The sequence below is a fragment of the Gigantopelta aegis genome, chromosome 10 (genome assembly GCF_016097555.1).
Source record: "Gigantopelta aegis isolate Gae_Host chromosome 10, Gae_host_genome, whole genome shotgun sequence".
NCBI lineage: Eukaryota > Metazoa > Mollusca > Gastropoda > Neomphalida > Peltospiridae > Gigantopelta > Gigantopelta aegis.
The window spans coordinates 46,732,183-46,748,972 of NC_054708.1; the positions used below are offsets into that span (position 1 = coordinate 46,732,183).

Below are 16,790 nucleotides of genomic sequence, written 5' to 3' on the forward strand. Positions count from 1 at the left end.
GACAATGTTTTAATTTTCAAACAAGTAACACCACTGGTTTATATCATCCATTTAAGAGAATTTAATCTATTTTGGGTTATTCACTGTGATGGATATTAGACAAGAAAATCTATGTGGTTATCTAATATTTTCCCCAATTTTGGACTAAATGTAGACAAATAATGTATTACAAATTATTATGCAACTTACCTTCTAATAATTAATATGCATGTTAGTTTTGTGTATTGCTTGTATTTCATGAATTGTTTGACTTTCTCAGGTTCATTTGGATTGCCTAAACCGTGGTACTTCCCATTCATGAAATCCTACTGGTGTGGAGGTTCACTAAAACATACAGAAGATTGTCCCAGCTTACTAGACCTTTGTCGCCGTGGTAACCATGCCTACATGTCATTGTCACAGGAAGATGAAGCTTGCTCCATGGGCCCGCAGGATCCTGGTATGAAAGCTTTTGTGGTTTTTTAAAGCTGGGGGGGGGGGGGGGGATGCGGGACGTAGCCCAGTGGTAAAGCGTCCGTTTGATGCGCGGTTAGTCTGGGATCGATCCCTGTCGGTGGGCCCATTGGGCTATTTCTCGCTCCAGCCAGTGCACCACGACTGGTACACCAAAGGCCATGGTATGTGCTATCCTGTCTGTGGGATGGTACATATAAAAGATCCCTTGCTGCTAATCGAAAAGAGTAGCCCATGAAGTGGTGACAGCGGGTTTCCTCTCTCAATATCTGTGTGGTCCTTAACCATATGTCCGACACCATATAACCATAAATAAAAATGTGTTGAGTGCGTCGTTAAATAAAACATTCCTTTTTTAAAGCTGCCATCTCAAGAATGTTTTTAATATTTAAGCATTCAGAACTGTTCATTCAGTTCTCTTTCACCCCTATGACTTGTTAAAATTCATTCTCTGTTCCCCGTGCATTTTGCATTGATTAGTGGACACTGAACCTGCACCAATGTACTTATTTGTGTATGTGTGTGTGCGTGCATGTGTGTGTATGTGTGTGTGTTTGTGTTCACAAGCACATCTTGATTCCATGCCTCAATGAACGTATAATTATCAACATTTCTTATCAAGATGCAAACAAAGCATCCCACCCTGAAATGAAAGCATCCCAGCCTGAAATGAATCCAGTGTGTGAATTTGGCAAACATATTTCGTTACTAATTTGCCAAAAAACAAATTCGAAAATTATCTAATGTTTATAGATATGCTACCATTTTTATTGTTTGGCTAAATGAAACTTGAATTTGGTGACAGATTTTCTTAGAAATTTACCTACTTGCTAATATTTTATGGGTTTTAGCCTCAACTCATTAGTCAACTCATATAAGGTTATTAAATTTAATATTGTTACGGTCCTTTTACATAATTCATTATAACATTTTATGTATTGTAAACAGGAATTTGGACAAGATATTTATTATTGCATATTTTACTAGAAAAAGAAAGATCCAAAATGATGTCTTGGACTTTATTAGTTAAGATTTCAGAAGTTTTAGATAATATAGCATAATGACATACCTGATTTTGTGGTTATTACAGCATAATGACATAATCATTGTTTACTACAGACCATGCCAGGAAGTTTGAACCAGAACCAGTACATATTCCACTGGGTGTTGGAATAGAAAACCTTACCAAGGTTTGTAAAAACTGTATCTCTGTATTTCACTGTTCAACTTATTTATTCAAGGCTCACCCTGGCACTAATTTTGTTTAGCCAATTTTCACTTATTTACTAATAGAGTATTTTCTAGAAAACCATTAAAATATGGTTAATTTAAGGAATCTTTTATTAGCCAAAGACTAAATGTTGTAGCCACTTTAAGTAAAAAATTAGCAACTGACTAATTTGGCAATGGACAGGGTGAGCTTAGTATATGTTAGATGTACATAGTTTAATTCCACAAAGTGCATAATAGTTAATGTATAATTCACTGTAATAACTTCTTTTATTAGTCCATGTGTTAATGTACATCTGTAACCTGTATATGTTGACATCCAGGTGTACAAAACGGGCAAGAAAGTAGCTGTGAATAAACTGACTCTGAACTTCTACGAAGGACAAATCACCTCGTTCCTGGGACACAATGGAGCCGGCAAGACCACTACAATGTAAGACATGTTTTCATGTTATTATATGTATGGATGCAAAGAATATATTGTAGTTTTCTACTTGTGTCCAATACAAGGATCTGTTTCCTTTTGCTATGAGTGTGGACGTAAATTATATGTTACAGGAGAGGCCCTCATATGTGAACAGTTGGGTCAGTCCATATGCATTAAAATATGTGAACTTTTCAATCAGGAAAATACATATAATATTTTTTAATACATTCTGTAAAATACAAAATGTGTTAAGTGAGTGAAAATATTTTGTCACACATCAGAGATTAACATAAATTTTATATTTGACAAAACAACTGTTGCATCAAATGGTTGGTTTATTTTGTAAATTTGTCCATAAATGTCATGGTTTGCTACAAATGGCTGCCATGGCCATATATGAACAAAATAGTCTTGATATAATAGCATATTTTGAATATAAGTAAACGATATGGATATGGACGTTTCTCGATATCAAAGACTTGTTAGAATTTTCACTCTATCTTCTCACTAATAGTATTTTACATGACCTCACAAAAAGATTTTAAAGTGTGATATGTATTATATAGCTTTGAGATTAAAATCTCTTAAAGAGTAAGAATACACTCTAAGTAATGTAATCTTAGATTAGATTATTATGTTGTGTTATATCATGGATATGTCACTGGTTGTCTACAGGTCTGTATTGACTGGATTGATTCCACCATCCTCGGGCTATGCTACAGTGTACGGTCTTGACATCAGAACTGACATGGATGTAATCCGACAGAGTCTGGGCATGTGTCCACAACACAACGTGCTTTTTGATAAGTGAGTAATAAATAACTGTGGCTTAGAAGTTTCGGTTTTAATGAGCAGATATGGATTAAAAATGTAGAATAATATCTAGAATAATATCGATAAGCACTGTTCAATAATGTTTCTGACAAGTTCATAACTTCTGTCCCGTGTCAGGTCCCTGGCCATGCCAGAGACCGGACCCTGGATAGACATGCCTGAAACCCAAGTGGCATAGGGGCATGTACAGAGTTCTCTGTCTGTCTGTCTCTTTCTCTCTCTCTCTCTCTCTCTCTCTCTCTCTCTCACTCACTCACTCACTCACTCACTCACTCACTCACTCACTCACTCACTCACTCACTCACTCACTCACTCACTCACTCACTCTCTCTCTCTCTCTCTCTCTCTCTCTCTCTCTCTCTCTCTCTCTCTCTCTCTCTCTCTCTCTTTCTCTCGCTCTCTCTCGCTCTCTCACAAGTTCACCTTTAAATTATTTTAAAATATTTTTTTATTTACACTTGATCTCTACTGAACTGACTAAACTAAATCTTGCTTCTTCTTTCTTGTAGAGGAACAGTTTACTGTAAAACATTGCTAGTGCATAAGTACCTGTAACCCAATAAACTTGTTGTTGGTTTATTTTGAGAAGCCTGATACATTATTATGTAGTTTTAGCAAATGACTGATGTCTTTCATGTAGACTTACTGTGGAAGAGCATCTCTGGTTCTATGCCATGCTGAAGGGGATGAAGCCAACCGACATCAAAGCAGAGATAGACAGGTATGGATCATTTATTGGTCTATGAATATTACTGTGTTTCATAGAACAAGAACAAGTTTATTCAATATTAAGGCCACAGGCCCAAAATATACAAAAAACCATATATATTTTGTTGTATGCAAGTGGTTAACTTACAAAACATCATCACTTGGCTTTCTTATTACAGATACCTGATAATAAAACAATGACAAATTGTACAGCAATAGTTCATTTGTAGATGACATTAGTTTCACCAAAATAATCGAAGGTGGTAAATGTGAATATTTATTGATAAAATAAAAAAGAAACTTTTTTCTTAAGTCTGTATACTTTTTACACTCAAGTAATACATGTTACTTCAATAAGAAAAACCCATCATTATTTCTACCAAAAGGACACCATCTTTGTTCAGAGGTTATATTGTTAAATTTGCCATTATTTATAGATAGGTGTATGTATATGTATTTATCTTAATGCATCAACACATTCAAGTTCATATCTGTGTACAAGATAAAGTCTAAAGAAAATATCGACACAGTCATGATGGTATGCTTCCATGAATTACTGTTAGGTGACAGCCACTCTTCAGGATAATACAAACTTTCATACTTCGTCTCTAGGAGGATTGCCAATTAATGTTTCAGTATCATTTCTCTACATTGCAGATAAACCTACCCAATAACTATATAGTGTACAATAAGGAGAAAAGCTCTAACTAAGTGATTTTCACAAGATAGGAGACCTGTGAATAAATGTTTTAAAACAACAAGGAAAAGCTCAAACTATAAATGATTTTCACAGGATAGGAGACCTGTGAATAAATATGTTTTAAAACAACAAAGAACAGCTCTAACTGTAAGTGATTTTCACAGGATGCTTGTTGATCTGGCCCTGCCTAACAAACGTCACAGTAAAGTGGACTGTCTGTCTGGCGGCATGCAGCGCAAACTCTCGGTGGCCATTGCGTTTGTTGGAGGCTCAAGAACGGTCATTCTGGATGAGCCCACAGCAGGAATTGACCCCTACGCACGGAGAGCCATCTGGGACCTGCTGATCAAGTACAAACAAGGTGTGTTCTGCATTGTTTGTCTATGACAGCAAAGGGTTTTAAATGATTCATTGCTGCTTCTCTGTGTAAAATGCATTGTATATTAATATTATTATGTGAGAAATGAAGTTTATTTTGATTATGACTGATTATATTCTTCATTACATCAGTAAAAATCTAAAATATGTAACAAAAAATATTGTATATTATTGAGAATTTAAAGTTTTTGTAATCATGGCAGATATATATTCTTCATTACAGCAGTAAAAATCTAAAATGTGTAAGAATTTGTTGTATATTAAAGGGAATTGAAAATTATTTTGGACATGGCAGATATATGCTTGTTTTTATTTAATGGGAATGACTATATTCTTCATTTTAAAAAATCTAAAATTCTGTTATTGCTATGTTAATTTAACCCCTAAGTATGACCTTGAAAACACTGAAAATGGTTTTTAGCATAGTATAATAAGGATTGATCCCATCGGAGATCTTTCCAGAGGCATTTTTTAATATAAAGTTTAGTTTATTAATCATCTTCATTATCAGTGTGCTTCATGCTGACTTGCTGACACTAATTTCAGATCGCACAATAATTCTCTCGACACATCATATGGATGAGGCCGACATCCTGGGTGACCGGATAGCCATCATCTCGAACGGTGAGCTCAAGTGCTGTGGGTCGTCCATCTTCCTGAAGAACAACATTGGTGAAGGCTACCACCTGACCATCGTGAAGGAGGAGACAACCGAGGAGAATCAGGATTCAGGTACGCTTTACTTCAGTGCTGTTCATCGGATAATAAACATTTCAACTTCACCTGGCCTCTAACCAATGGCATTTTCACCATGTTGACCTGGTGTCATGCTTGAATAGGTCATGTATTCTTGACACGTTCATATATTCTAAAGAAGGATCCTCCCATTTTAGTGTGAGCACTGTCTATATACATTGATGCTTCACCACATTTTGGTGGAGTGTAATCATCTTGGATCGATGAGGAAAAATATATTTGGAAGGATGAAATGTGATGGAATCGTTTCGATTCCACTCTTAGCTTACTTTGAAGTTCTTGCAAGATGTTGGATTTTAGTTGAAATTTTAATATATTCTTACACAACTCTTTATACTGTTTTAATTTAAATTTAGAATTTTTATATTGAGCATTCATCAATTCATATATATACATGTATATATATTTTACTCCTTACTGCATTTAGATTCGTCCGATGAGCTGAAACCTGAGCACAATATAACACACAATCTGGTGTCGAAATGTGAGGAGAGCAAAGTGACCGAGTTCATTCAGAAATACGTGCCAACCGCCTACTTGAAAAATGAGACCCAGCGAGAGCTTCAGTACATTCTGCCCAATGAGGAGGCCAAGAAGCGGAACTTTGAGAAGCTGTTCCTGGCGTTCGAGTCTGGCCTGGATGACCTATACGTGGGAGGTTACGGAATCGTCGACACAAACCTGGAGGAAGTCTTCCTCACAATCACGGAATCAGCATTTCAGGAAGAAGGTAAAGCAGTGGCAGATACAGGAATTTCAGGGGCATAGCATTATCTGGACTTGGTGGGGGGTTCGAATATGAACCAAGTGGATCCTTTTTCTATTTTGGTTTTGCACCACTAGAAACTCCATATTATATGTATAAACCTGTATGTTTTAGTTCTGAAAGCAGACCATTTGCTTCAGCGGTGGAGGGGGGGGGGGGGGGATCTGAATCCCTGACCCCCCCCCAGCCTATGCCCCTGAATTTAAAAAGGCGAAAGGGGTGCAAACGTTTACAGCAAGTTGAAAACGGGGGTTGTAAAATGCTACAGGAATTTGAATGGTGTGTGAAATTTTACTGGATTTTTTGTTGTTGAAATGTTAAAAATGTGACAAGAAAATTATAAAATAGGAGTGATGGAAAGTATTAGTGTGTTAAATTTGATGACGGATATACAGTACCTGTCCACAAAACGGGGTTGTTAACCCTGAATCACCAAGGATTTGCCTTTGGAAAGATCATTTAAAAACTAAATATCCAATGAAATGGTAATTGCTATTGAAACCAGCTAGTGAACTACTGAAATACTATAATCATCTCAGTTATGGTAATTCAAAGGAAGGTGACTGTTTTATATTTGTGTAAAAAAAAAAGAGGCTGAAATAACTTCTTGCGAGGTTTAACATAGACCATATTGATATCACATACACAGTAGGTTCAGCAATAATTAGAAACATCAGACCTGGTATTTACATGCTTCCTTATGACTTGATATCTAATAATAATAATGTAGGAAACTGTTGTCTTTTTAAAACCCTTTAACAAATATATTAAACATTAAATGTTCTTTAACCACAAAACACGTTCTTAAAATAATTTTTTGAATATATATGCATTGTATTTATAATAAATGCTTTAGATACGTATCTATTGAAGCTTTAATTGTTTTAATTATTTTCTCAGATGCTAATAAACTAATTTTATATTTACTTTTTAATTAGCAAATGAACAAGCTGAAAAGCAATTGGAGACATTTTCTGTGCAAACATCCAATGCAAATCAAGAAGAAAGTCCAAGCAACTTGCTGACCAATCAGAGTGCATCTTCTTTAACAAACCTTTTGAGAGACGCAGAAGATGATTCGTTAGTGGCTGACACTGCTGCTTCATGTGACACTGATTCTGACACACCCTTGATTGACCTGGAGGAGATTAATGTTCCACATGCATTCAGTGTGCACTCGGATAATCTGGGACCAATACCTTTTATGCAAGAAGGTAACAATTTAAAACTGACATCCTTTAATATATTTCTGTTTGAAGAAGGTCTTTAATGTTAAACTTTAACGCAAAAGTTGACGCCATCTCTGCACTTGCCAAAAAGGTAATACCTATATCTCACATTTTGAGTTAATATCCCCTTGTCTTTAACTTATCCAGAGATTTTGTGCATATGTTAATGTGGTTTTGTTTCCTTTTGATTCTGTAAGCAATAACTTGTTGACTTCTGTTTGTTCTTTTTTAATCTTAAGGCACGTCTGGTGAGCCGCGGATTCTTCTCGAGGGCCGCGGAAGTCACATGCTGAGCCCCAAGCTGCTGCTGCTGAACCACTTCCGCGCGGTCATCATCAAACGCTTCCACTACATCATGCGCAACTGGAGGAGTCTCTTCTCACAGATCATTCTGCCAGCCATCTTTGTTGCCATAGCAATGACTGTCGCACTAGCTGCACCATCACTTGACGACCTGCCCATTCTTGAACTCAGTCCTTCGCAGTATTACAACGTGACCCGACCCAGGGGGAATTTCATTCCTTTCACCAATGCCAGAATGACTGCTGATCTTCACTCGAAGGATGCTGGAGCGGAGAAACTCATAGCGACATTGTTTTTACCGGCTGGCGTTGGAGCGACGTGTGTTTTCCAGTCAACTCTCAACAGCTCTTACGACTTGGATGTCATTAAGTTCAACGAGATTCATGGTTATTTAGAGCTGTTAGCCAAGTTTTATGAACCTCAGTGTGCCAAAGTGTTTGCGCCAGGATTTCACATTCCCCAACACTCGCCCAGGATGAAGGACTTTGGGGATCAGAACAACTCCTTTTATCCATTAGGTTTGGCTTTAATTCATCATTTTTAAATTTGATCAAGGTTCTTGAATCTTTAAAAAACAACAACTGAAATGGTAAATTAATAGGTGATCTGATGATTATACGCTCTTAGTAACATTGCTTTTATTACACTAGTCAATAGCTAAATAATAATTATTTATTATTCATAAGTATCTAATTTATTGTAATCAAAATTGTTAAAGAAAACACCTGTATATCTTATAAAAATAAGTTGGTACCAAATCCCACTTTTGGGGACTAATTCTTTCATATAAAAGATCCCTTACTGCTAATCGGAAACAGTAGCCCATGAAGTGGCAACAGCGGGTTTTCTCTCTCAATATCTGTGTGGTCCTTAACCAAATGTCTGACACCATATAACAGTAAATAAAATGTGTTGAGTGCGTCGTTAAATAAAACATGTCTTTCTTTCTATAAGTATGTTGTATTGAATTTGTTTTCTTTTATGCTAACATGACTTTATAGCCATTGTCATATAATTTCATACTTTAAAAAAGTATATATTAAGAAGTAAAATCCAATTTTAGCTACTATAAGTATATGGAATGACTAGAAACATATCAGATATGCAGACATTGGTATTCTCAGCATGAAAAGAAATTAATCTGTAATTTCAATGATTACAGAACTTCTGTTAGCTGAAAACATTTCACAATGATAGGAATGTCTCTTTAACATGAAGTATTAATTTTACAAAATTGTTCTGCAGTTCCAAGCTATTTGACGGACCACTTCTACCCATCTTGCAAGTGTTCCAGTGATAACACAGGCTTTATTTGCTCTGACAAACATCACTTGATGCCCCCGAGTTTCCACGTTGTCACACAGGACATACTGCTGAACATCACAGGCCAGAGAACGGAAAACTACTTACTATACACCACATCGGAATACAGACGTCATAGGTGCGTTTTTCTCTTTTTCAAAACAATAATAACATTTTAATATGTAATGAGTTGATCAACTGGCAATGCTTATATCTAGATCTCAACTTATGTTTTTGTTTTCAGTATTATTACAAAACAGGTATGTATGATGTGTCCATTAATATTACAAAATGTAAGGTCAGTGAAACCGGTTTAAACCATATCACACCGGGGACCTAATATTTATCCAATTTAGACAGGGATCCGGTGTTTAAAGGGTTGCATTTTAGAATAGAGAATTATTATTATTTTTTTTTTTTTTAATTCACAGAAACCCTGTTACAGTAAGACCTGTCCCCAACCAGTATGAATATAAAGGACAGGCAGTCAACATGACCTTGATATATTACATATAACAGTTTTTCAAGAATTTAGAAAATTTGGGACCATAAAACTTGACCGGTTTTGATAGGAGTCTGGTTTGTTCACGGTCCAGTTTAGACAGATTTCACTGTATTTAATTTATATACAAACTAAGACAGTATATTGTCAACAAGCGATACATAATCATGGTTTATAGCTTTGTGATACAGTGTAGAATACCAACAAAATAAAGTCTTTTTGTCTTATTTCCTTATTTTGCAGGTATGGTGCTTTAGCATTTGGACTAGAACAGCATTTTGTTCCTCAAAACTTTGGGAAGAATTCTCCAACACTGTTTAGGAAACTTGCTGTTAGGAGTGCTGCCAAGGTTGGTCTTTATGATTCGTAGGTAGTTTAAATACATAAACAAGGATATGACTTAGAAATTCACTGATGAACTGATACTTCATGTACAAATATATATATGTTTTAAAATCGGTGAAAAGCATTTGAACCTAATTTTAATATTTATTAAATTATAGTTTTACTGTTAAGACAGCTGATAGTATTGTAATTCAAAGCTTTCTGTATGCTTTAAAACCGTGTATATTATGCAGGGTAATTGGGTTTTTTACAGTTTTTGCTAATACATATTTAAAAACGTTTTCATTTGAATATTGATCAATTAACATTTGATCTCTAACACAGTCACTTTTAGACTTATTATGGTTCATCTGTATCTAGTGTCCATGTATCTTGTTCCACCAGGTGGTTCATCTTCTGTTTCTAATGTAGTTAACATGTGTTTCTTGTTATCCTGTGTCTAGGTGTGGTTCATCTTCTGTTTCTAATGTAGTTAACATGCGTTTCTTGTTATCCTGTGTCTAGGTGTGGTTCATTTTTTCTAATCTTGTTATCCTGTGTCTAGCTGTGGTTCATCTTCTGTTTCTAATGTAGTTAACATGTGTTTCTTGTTATCCTGTGTCTAGCTGTGGTTCATCTTCTGTTTCTAATGTAGTTAACATGTGTTTCTTGTTATCCTGTGTCTAGGTGTGGTTCAACCACAAGGGCTACCACTCCATGCCTGCATTCCTCAACACCATCAACAACGCCATACTCCGAGCTAACCTTCCATCAGAAAAAGGAAACCCTTCAATTTACGGTGAGTTGCGTACTGCTAGGTCGATCCGACACGGGGATTAAATTATCATTTATGGTGAGTTGCGTACTGCTAGGTGGACCCGACACGGGGATTAAATTGTCATTTGCCAAATTACCAAATGTGAATTAAAGATGAATTTGGCAAATATATTTCGTAATTGATTCAGCAAAAAGCTAATTTAAATCTGTATGTTCTTTGTAGATATACCACCATTTTGTCTCTTTGGCGAATTGAAACATGAAATTTAGCTACAGATCTTCTGACTAAATTTGATAAAATGCTAATACATTTTGTTGTTCTGCTTAAACACTGCAGAGAACATCGTTGCAGAAGTGCACATACATAAACACTCTCCAGAAGTCATTGTTTTGTGCATTCTGCATCTGCTTTCTTACAACATTGTAAACTTCATTTCCAGGTATCACGCTGTACAATCATCCATGGAATGAAACCAACAATGAACTTGCCAATCTAAAAACTGTGTAAGTATATTTATTTATGATGTTTACTACCAAATATTTCCATATTTGCTTACATCCAGCCTCAAATACATTGTAAAACAATGTCTTGTAATGTACAGTATGCTCATCTGTAACACATTGCTAAAAATTGTATGACATTGTTTTAAATGATCCAAGTTCTAAATTGAACATAGAATGATCAATTTGGTTTTTAATCATATTACTTCTATTATTGATACCGGCATGTCTTCATTTTGTTTTTTTAATAAATAATTTTTTTTTTTATCTTGCAGCATGGAAGGGTCTGATGTTTTGATAGCTATTTTCATCATTGTCGCTATGTCATTTGTACCTGCCAGTTTTGTTGTGTTTCTTGTCTACGAGAAGTCGACGAAGTCTAAACATCTACAGTTTGTCACCGGTATCAACCCCATCATGTACTGGCTGGGAAACTATGTGTGGGATATGGTAAGTTGGTATTTCTTCTTCTTTTCTTTTTTTATCCCACAATAATGTTTATTTTATTTCTTCCTAATCTGGCAGGGGGTGGGACTTAGCCCAGTGGTAAAGCGCTCGCTTAATGCGCAGTTGGTTTGGGATCGATCCCCATCAGTGGGCCCATTGGGCTATTTCTCGCTTCAGCCAGTGTATTACTGGTACATCAAAGGTCATGGTATGTGCTGTCCTGTCTATGGGATGGTGCTTATAAAAGATCCCTTGCTGCTAATCGAAAAGAGTAGTCCATGAAGTGGTGACAGCTGGTTTCCTCTCTCAATATCTGTGTTGTCCTTATCCATATGCCTGATGCCATATAACCGTAAATAAAAATGTGTTGAGTGCGTTGTTGAATAAAACATGTCCTAATCTGACAGTTCTTCTTATCTGTTAACTTACTTTGCTGTCCACCTCCACATCTCAGTCCTTGTCTCCCCAATCACAACAGGTGTTTTTCTCTTGTGACCAGCTGTGCCACACACCTGGCATTTTCCATCAGTTTAAGCTGTGGGCTTAATCTGATCACTTCAGAAAGTGTTTGTAGTGGTTATTTCTAGCATTTAAAAGTTTCTTTTATTTCTAACTCAACTAAATTTCATTATTAAAAGTAAATGTTTCATTATTAACTAGTCATTCATCCTTTCAACCCTGAGCATTTAATTTAATATAATTAATGACATGCCCTTTCCAAATTTGGTAACAATTATATATAATTATAAAAATAATATTGTCCTGTTTGTCATATTAGCAGATGAAAAATGTGTGTCTTAAAATGTTAATAATAATTGTTTGTGTGTTTATTTGCAGTGTAATTACGTGATTCCTGCTTTCATGTGTATTTTGATACTGCTGATATTTCAAATACCAGCCTATGTGTCTACAACAAACATTCCTGCAGTTGTTGCACTTTTCCTCTTGTATGGGTACGTTTTTACTTTTATTTTTTTCATTTTAAAGTTGATACTAATTCTTTATGTTTTTCGCATAGCCTATCATTGATGCATATTTGAATATTAGAGGGTTTTTTAATTTTACTTAACAAAAAAAATTAATTAAATTTAGACAATTTATGCTAATTGGAAACAGGAATACTTAATGAGGTCACATAATCTTTTTTTTTTTGTATGTGGATCATAGCATAAATTATCCCAGTGACATGTAATTGTATGTTACATGAACATTATTGAACTAATTATCTAAATATATCACGGTAAGTTTTAATAATTTTACAAGACATACAGTGTATATACAGTGAAACCTGGCTAAACCGGATCACGCTGGAGAACTAGGGCCAAATTTATAAAGCCTGTTTTAGACTTACACACATTTAACTGCATACATTTACAATTCTTATACACCTGTTTTAGACTTACACACGTGTAACTGCACACATTTACAATTCTTATACACCTGTTTTAGACTTACATACATGTAACTACATACATTTACAATTCTTAAACACCTGTTTACGTCTTACACGCGTGTAACTACATACATTTACAATTCTTATACACCTGTTTTAGACTTACACACGTGTACCTACATACATTTACAATGCTTAAACACCTGTTTTAGACTTACACGCGTGTAACTACATACATTTACAATGCTTAAACACCTGTTTTAGACTTGCACATGTGTAACTACATACATTTACAATGCTTAAATACCTGTTTTAGACTTACACACATGTAACTACATACATTTACAATGCTTAAACACCTGTTTTAGACTTACACGTGTGTAACTACATACATTTACAATGCTTAAAACACCTGTTTACGTCTTACATGTGTGTAACTACATACATTTACAATGCTTAAAACACCTGTTTTAGACTTACACGCATGTAACTACATACATTTACAATGCTTAAACACCTGCATTTAAGAAAAACAGGCTTCCTAAATTTGGCCCATAATATTTATTTGATTTAGACAGGACCCGGTCTTTAGATGGTCGCATTTAAAGATTTATAAAATTTTGGGACCATGAAACATGGTCAGTTTTGACAGGATTCCAGTTAGTTCAGTGTCTGGTTTAGACAAGTTTCACTGTATTTGGTTTCATGTCATGTAAAAAAATTTATTCCTGGTTTTCAGGTGGTCCATCATACCTGTAATGTATCCATTTTCATTCCTGTTTAACGAGCCAAGCACGGCATACATCTGTCTGATTGTCATCAACCTGTTTACTGGGATCACCTGTATTGTGTCCAGCTTTCTCCTCGAGATGTTCTCATACGACAAGGTCAGTCAGTCAGTCAGTCAGTACAGATATTAAGAATAGAAATAGCAGGTGAAAGTTAATTTATAGGCTGCTATGAATGTCATGTAACATAAATAAGTTGATACCGAAGTCTAAGAATGATGTTATTTCATTGGTTTATTAAATACCATACATTAACTACCAGCTATATTAACTAAGCAGGGACAAATTTTCTAATGTATAACACAAATTATTATTTTATTTTTTTTACACACAAGTTTAAGATATTACGCATGTCATAATATCAATTTCTGACTAGTTTAATTTGTATTGGCATGTATTTTTTTTTAATTTGAATGGCACTGTCATTTTGGCTTTAATCTGTTCTAAAAGGCAGGATCTAGTTTAGTCTGTAGAGTGCTCCCCTGGGGTGCTTTGGTCGAACTTCCTTGGTGGACACATTCTCTGATTGAATTTTTCCTGTTCCAACCAGTGCCCCATGACTGGTATATAAAAAGGCCATGGTATGTGCTGTTCAGTCTGTGGGAAAGTGCATATAAAAGATCTCTTGCTGCTAATGGAAATATTTAGCAGGTTTCCTCTGAAGACTAAAGTCAAAATTATCAAATGTTTGTTATCCAATAGCCAATGATTAATAAATCGATGTGATCTGGTGTTGTCAAAAAAAAACCCCTAAGGATAAATATTTGTTATACAAGACAGTGTAATAACATGTGTATTACAGCATCATGTATGATTTCAGGACCTGGGGAAGATCCACAGGGTAATAAAGTACATATTTATGATGTTTCCCAACTACTGTCTGGGCCGCGGGCTCATGGATCTGGCCTTCAACGAGTACAAGAACGAGTTCTTCTTCAAGACAGGTGTGTTGATCATTCTTCTATACTGGTTTACCATGTCACTGTTACTGGTCTGGTTTCACTTATTATTCAAGGGTGGATCTAGGATTTCAGGTGGGTGGGGTGGGGGGTGAGATCAGAAGTTCTTCAAGACAGGTGTGTTGATCATTCTTCTATACTGGTTTACCATGTCACTGTTACTGGTCTGGTTTCACTTATTATTCAAGGGTGGATCTAGGATTTCAGGTGGGTGGGGTGGGGGGTGAGATCAGAAGTTCTTCAAGACAGGTGTGTTGATCATTCTTCTATACTGGTTTACCATGTCACTGTTACTGGTCTGGTTTCACTTATTATTCAAGGGTGGATCTAGGATTTCAGGTGGGTGGGGTGGGGGGTGAGATCAGAAGTTCTTCAAGACATGTGTGTTGATCATTCTTCTATACTGGTTTACCATGTCACTGTTACTGGCCTGGTTTCACTTATTATTCAAGGGTGGATCTAGGATTTCAGGTGGGTGGGGTGGGGGGTGAGATCAGAAGTTCTTCAAGACAGGTGCGTTGATCATTCTTCTATACTGGTTTACCATGTCACTGTTACTGGCCTGGTTTCACTTATTATTCAAGGGTGGATCTAGGAGTTCAGGTGGGTGGGGTGGGGGGTGAGATCAGAAGTTCTTCAAGACAGGTGCGTTGATCATTCTTCTTTTCTGGTTTACCATGTCACTGTTACTGGTCTGGTTTCACTTATTATTCAAGGGTGGATCTAGGAGTTCAGGTGGGTGGGGTGGGGGGTGAGATCAGAAGTTCTTCAAGACAGGTGCGTTGATCATTCTTCTATACTGGTTTACCATGTCACTGTTACTGGTCTGGTTTCACTTATTATTAAAGGGTGGATCTAGGATTTCAGGTGGGTGGGATGGGGGGTGAGATCAGAAGTTCTTCAAGACAGGTGCGTTGATCATTCTTCCATACTGGTTTACCATGTCACTGTTACTGGTCTGGTTTCATTCAGTATTCAAGGGTGGATCTAGGATTACAGGTGGGTTGGAATCTGGATCGGGTGTCAGATCAGAATTCTTAAAGGAACCTCTTGAATCCTTGAGATCATCTGCATCAGTGGAGTGTTATTTCACCTTGGTGTATGTAACACAAACTAAAAAAATGTCAGTGTTGTAGGTGTGCATGCCGAATGTTTTGCAGGTGGGGGTTTGCATGCAAGTTCATAAATGGAGGCTCTATATTGAATGCACTTTAAAATAAGTGAAAAACCCCAAACATTTTGTCACCCCCATTGATGTCCTAAGAAGGGAGACTGGGTCCACATGGCCACCCCCTTAGATCTGTTCCTGTGTTGCATTTTATTTATGCAAAATTATCTGTGTGGTATTTTACTAATAAGAAACATATACTCACGGCCAAAAGAAACTTTACAAATATTATATTTGAATTTGTGGGGAAACGGTAAATAATAAGAATAACATTATTTGTGATATTATTTAATAGTTCAATACCAAATATAAATCATCAACAAAAGCAACGTGACTGCAGGTAACAGTTACGTCATAATGTGAAAGTTACACGTGGGGTCAAAAACCAAATTTACACTGAAATGTCACCCAATGAAGTCGAGCAAAATGAGGTATTTCAGACTCGACATTGTCTCTAATAACGTGTGTGACCCCCGTGAGCTCGGATACATGCATGCACACGTCTTCGCATAGATGTAGTCAGCCTTCTGATTACGTCATTCGGGATGCGTCGCCATTCCTCAACTAGGGATTGTTGCAGTTGTTGTCTGTTGAGTGGGGATTGTTGTCTCTGTCGAATCTGGCGATCAAGGTAGTCAAAGATGCCGTGCAGGCCATGGCAACGTTGTTCTGATAGAGGAAGTCCTACAATGCGCGCAATGTGAGGTCTCGCATTATCTTGCTGGAACATGTTCTCTTGCGGCTGTTGCTGTAGGAATGGCATAACAACTGGTCTTAGCACTTCATCCCTGTAACGTTGAGCGTTCAGATGGCCATCAATGATGACAAGTTCAGTGGTCTGATTG

At 36.3% G+C, this 16,790-nt stretch overlaps 1 protein-coding gene across 1 annotated transcript in view; it reads left to right on the top strand.

Annotated features, from left to right (window-relative positions):
* Nucleotides 1–16,790, top strand: part of LOC121384565 (ATP-binding cassette sub-family A member 2-like) — an 83,407-nt gene that overhangs the window by 51,078 nt on the left and 15,539 nt on the right. The window contains exons 21-38 of the mRNA XM_041515022.1: nucleotides 260–439; nucleotides 1,573–1,643; nucleotides 2,007–2,116; nucleotides 2,786–2,917; nucleotides 3,585–3,665; nucleotides 4,517–4,713; nucleotides 5,277–5,462; nucleotides 5,914–6,216; nucleotides 7,191–7,466; nucleotides 7,721–8,302; nucleotides 9,030–9,225; nucleotides 9,832–9,937; nucleotides 10,600–10,711; nucleotides 11,130–11,193; nucleotides 11,466–11,640; nucleotides 12,475–12,590; nucleotides 13,770–13,917; nucleotides 14,639–14,762. Coding sequence (XP_041370956.1) covers nucleotides 260–439; nucleotides 1,573–1,643; nucleotides 2,007–2,116; nucleotides 2,786–2,917; nucleotides 3,585–3,665; nucleotides 4,517–4,713; nucleotides 5,277–5,462; nucleotides 5,914–6,216; nucleotides 7,191–7,466; nucleotides 7,721–8,302; nucleotides 9,030–9,225; nucleotides 9,832–9,937; nucleotides 10,600–10,711; nucleotides 11,130–11,193; nucleotides 11,466–11,640; nucleotides 12,475–12,590; nucleotides 13,770–13,917; nucleotides 14,639–14,762 — 3,159 coding nt within the window. The remainder of the gene's footprint in view (nucleotides 1–259; nucleotides 440–1,572; nucleotides 1,644–2,006; nucleotides 2,117–2,785; nucleotides 2,918–3,584; nucleotides 3,666–4,516; nucleotides 4,714–5,276; nucleotides 5,463–5,913; nucleotides 6,217–7,190; nucleotides 7,467–7,720; nucleotides 8,303–9,029; nucleotides 9,226–9,831; nucleotides 9,938–10,599; nucleotides 10,712–11,129; nucleotides 11,194–11,465; nucleotides 11,641–12,474; nucleotides 12,591–13,769; nucleotides 13,918–14,638; nucleotides 14,763–16,790) is intronic.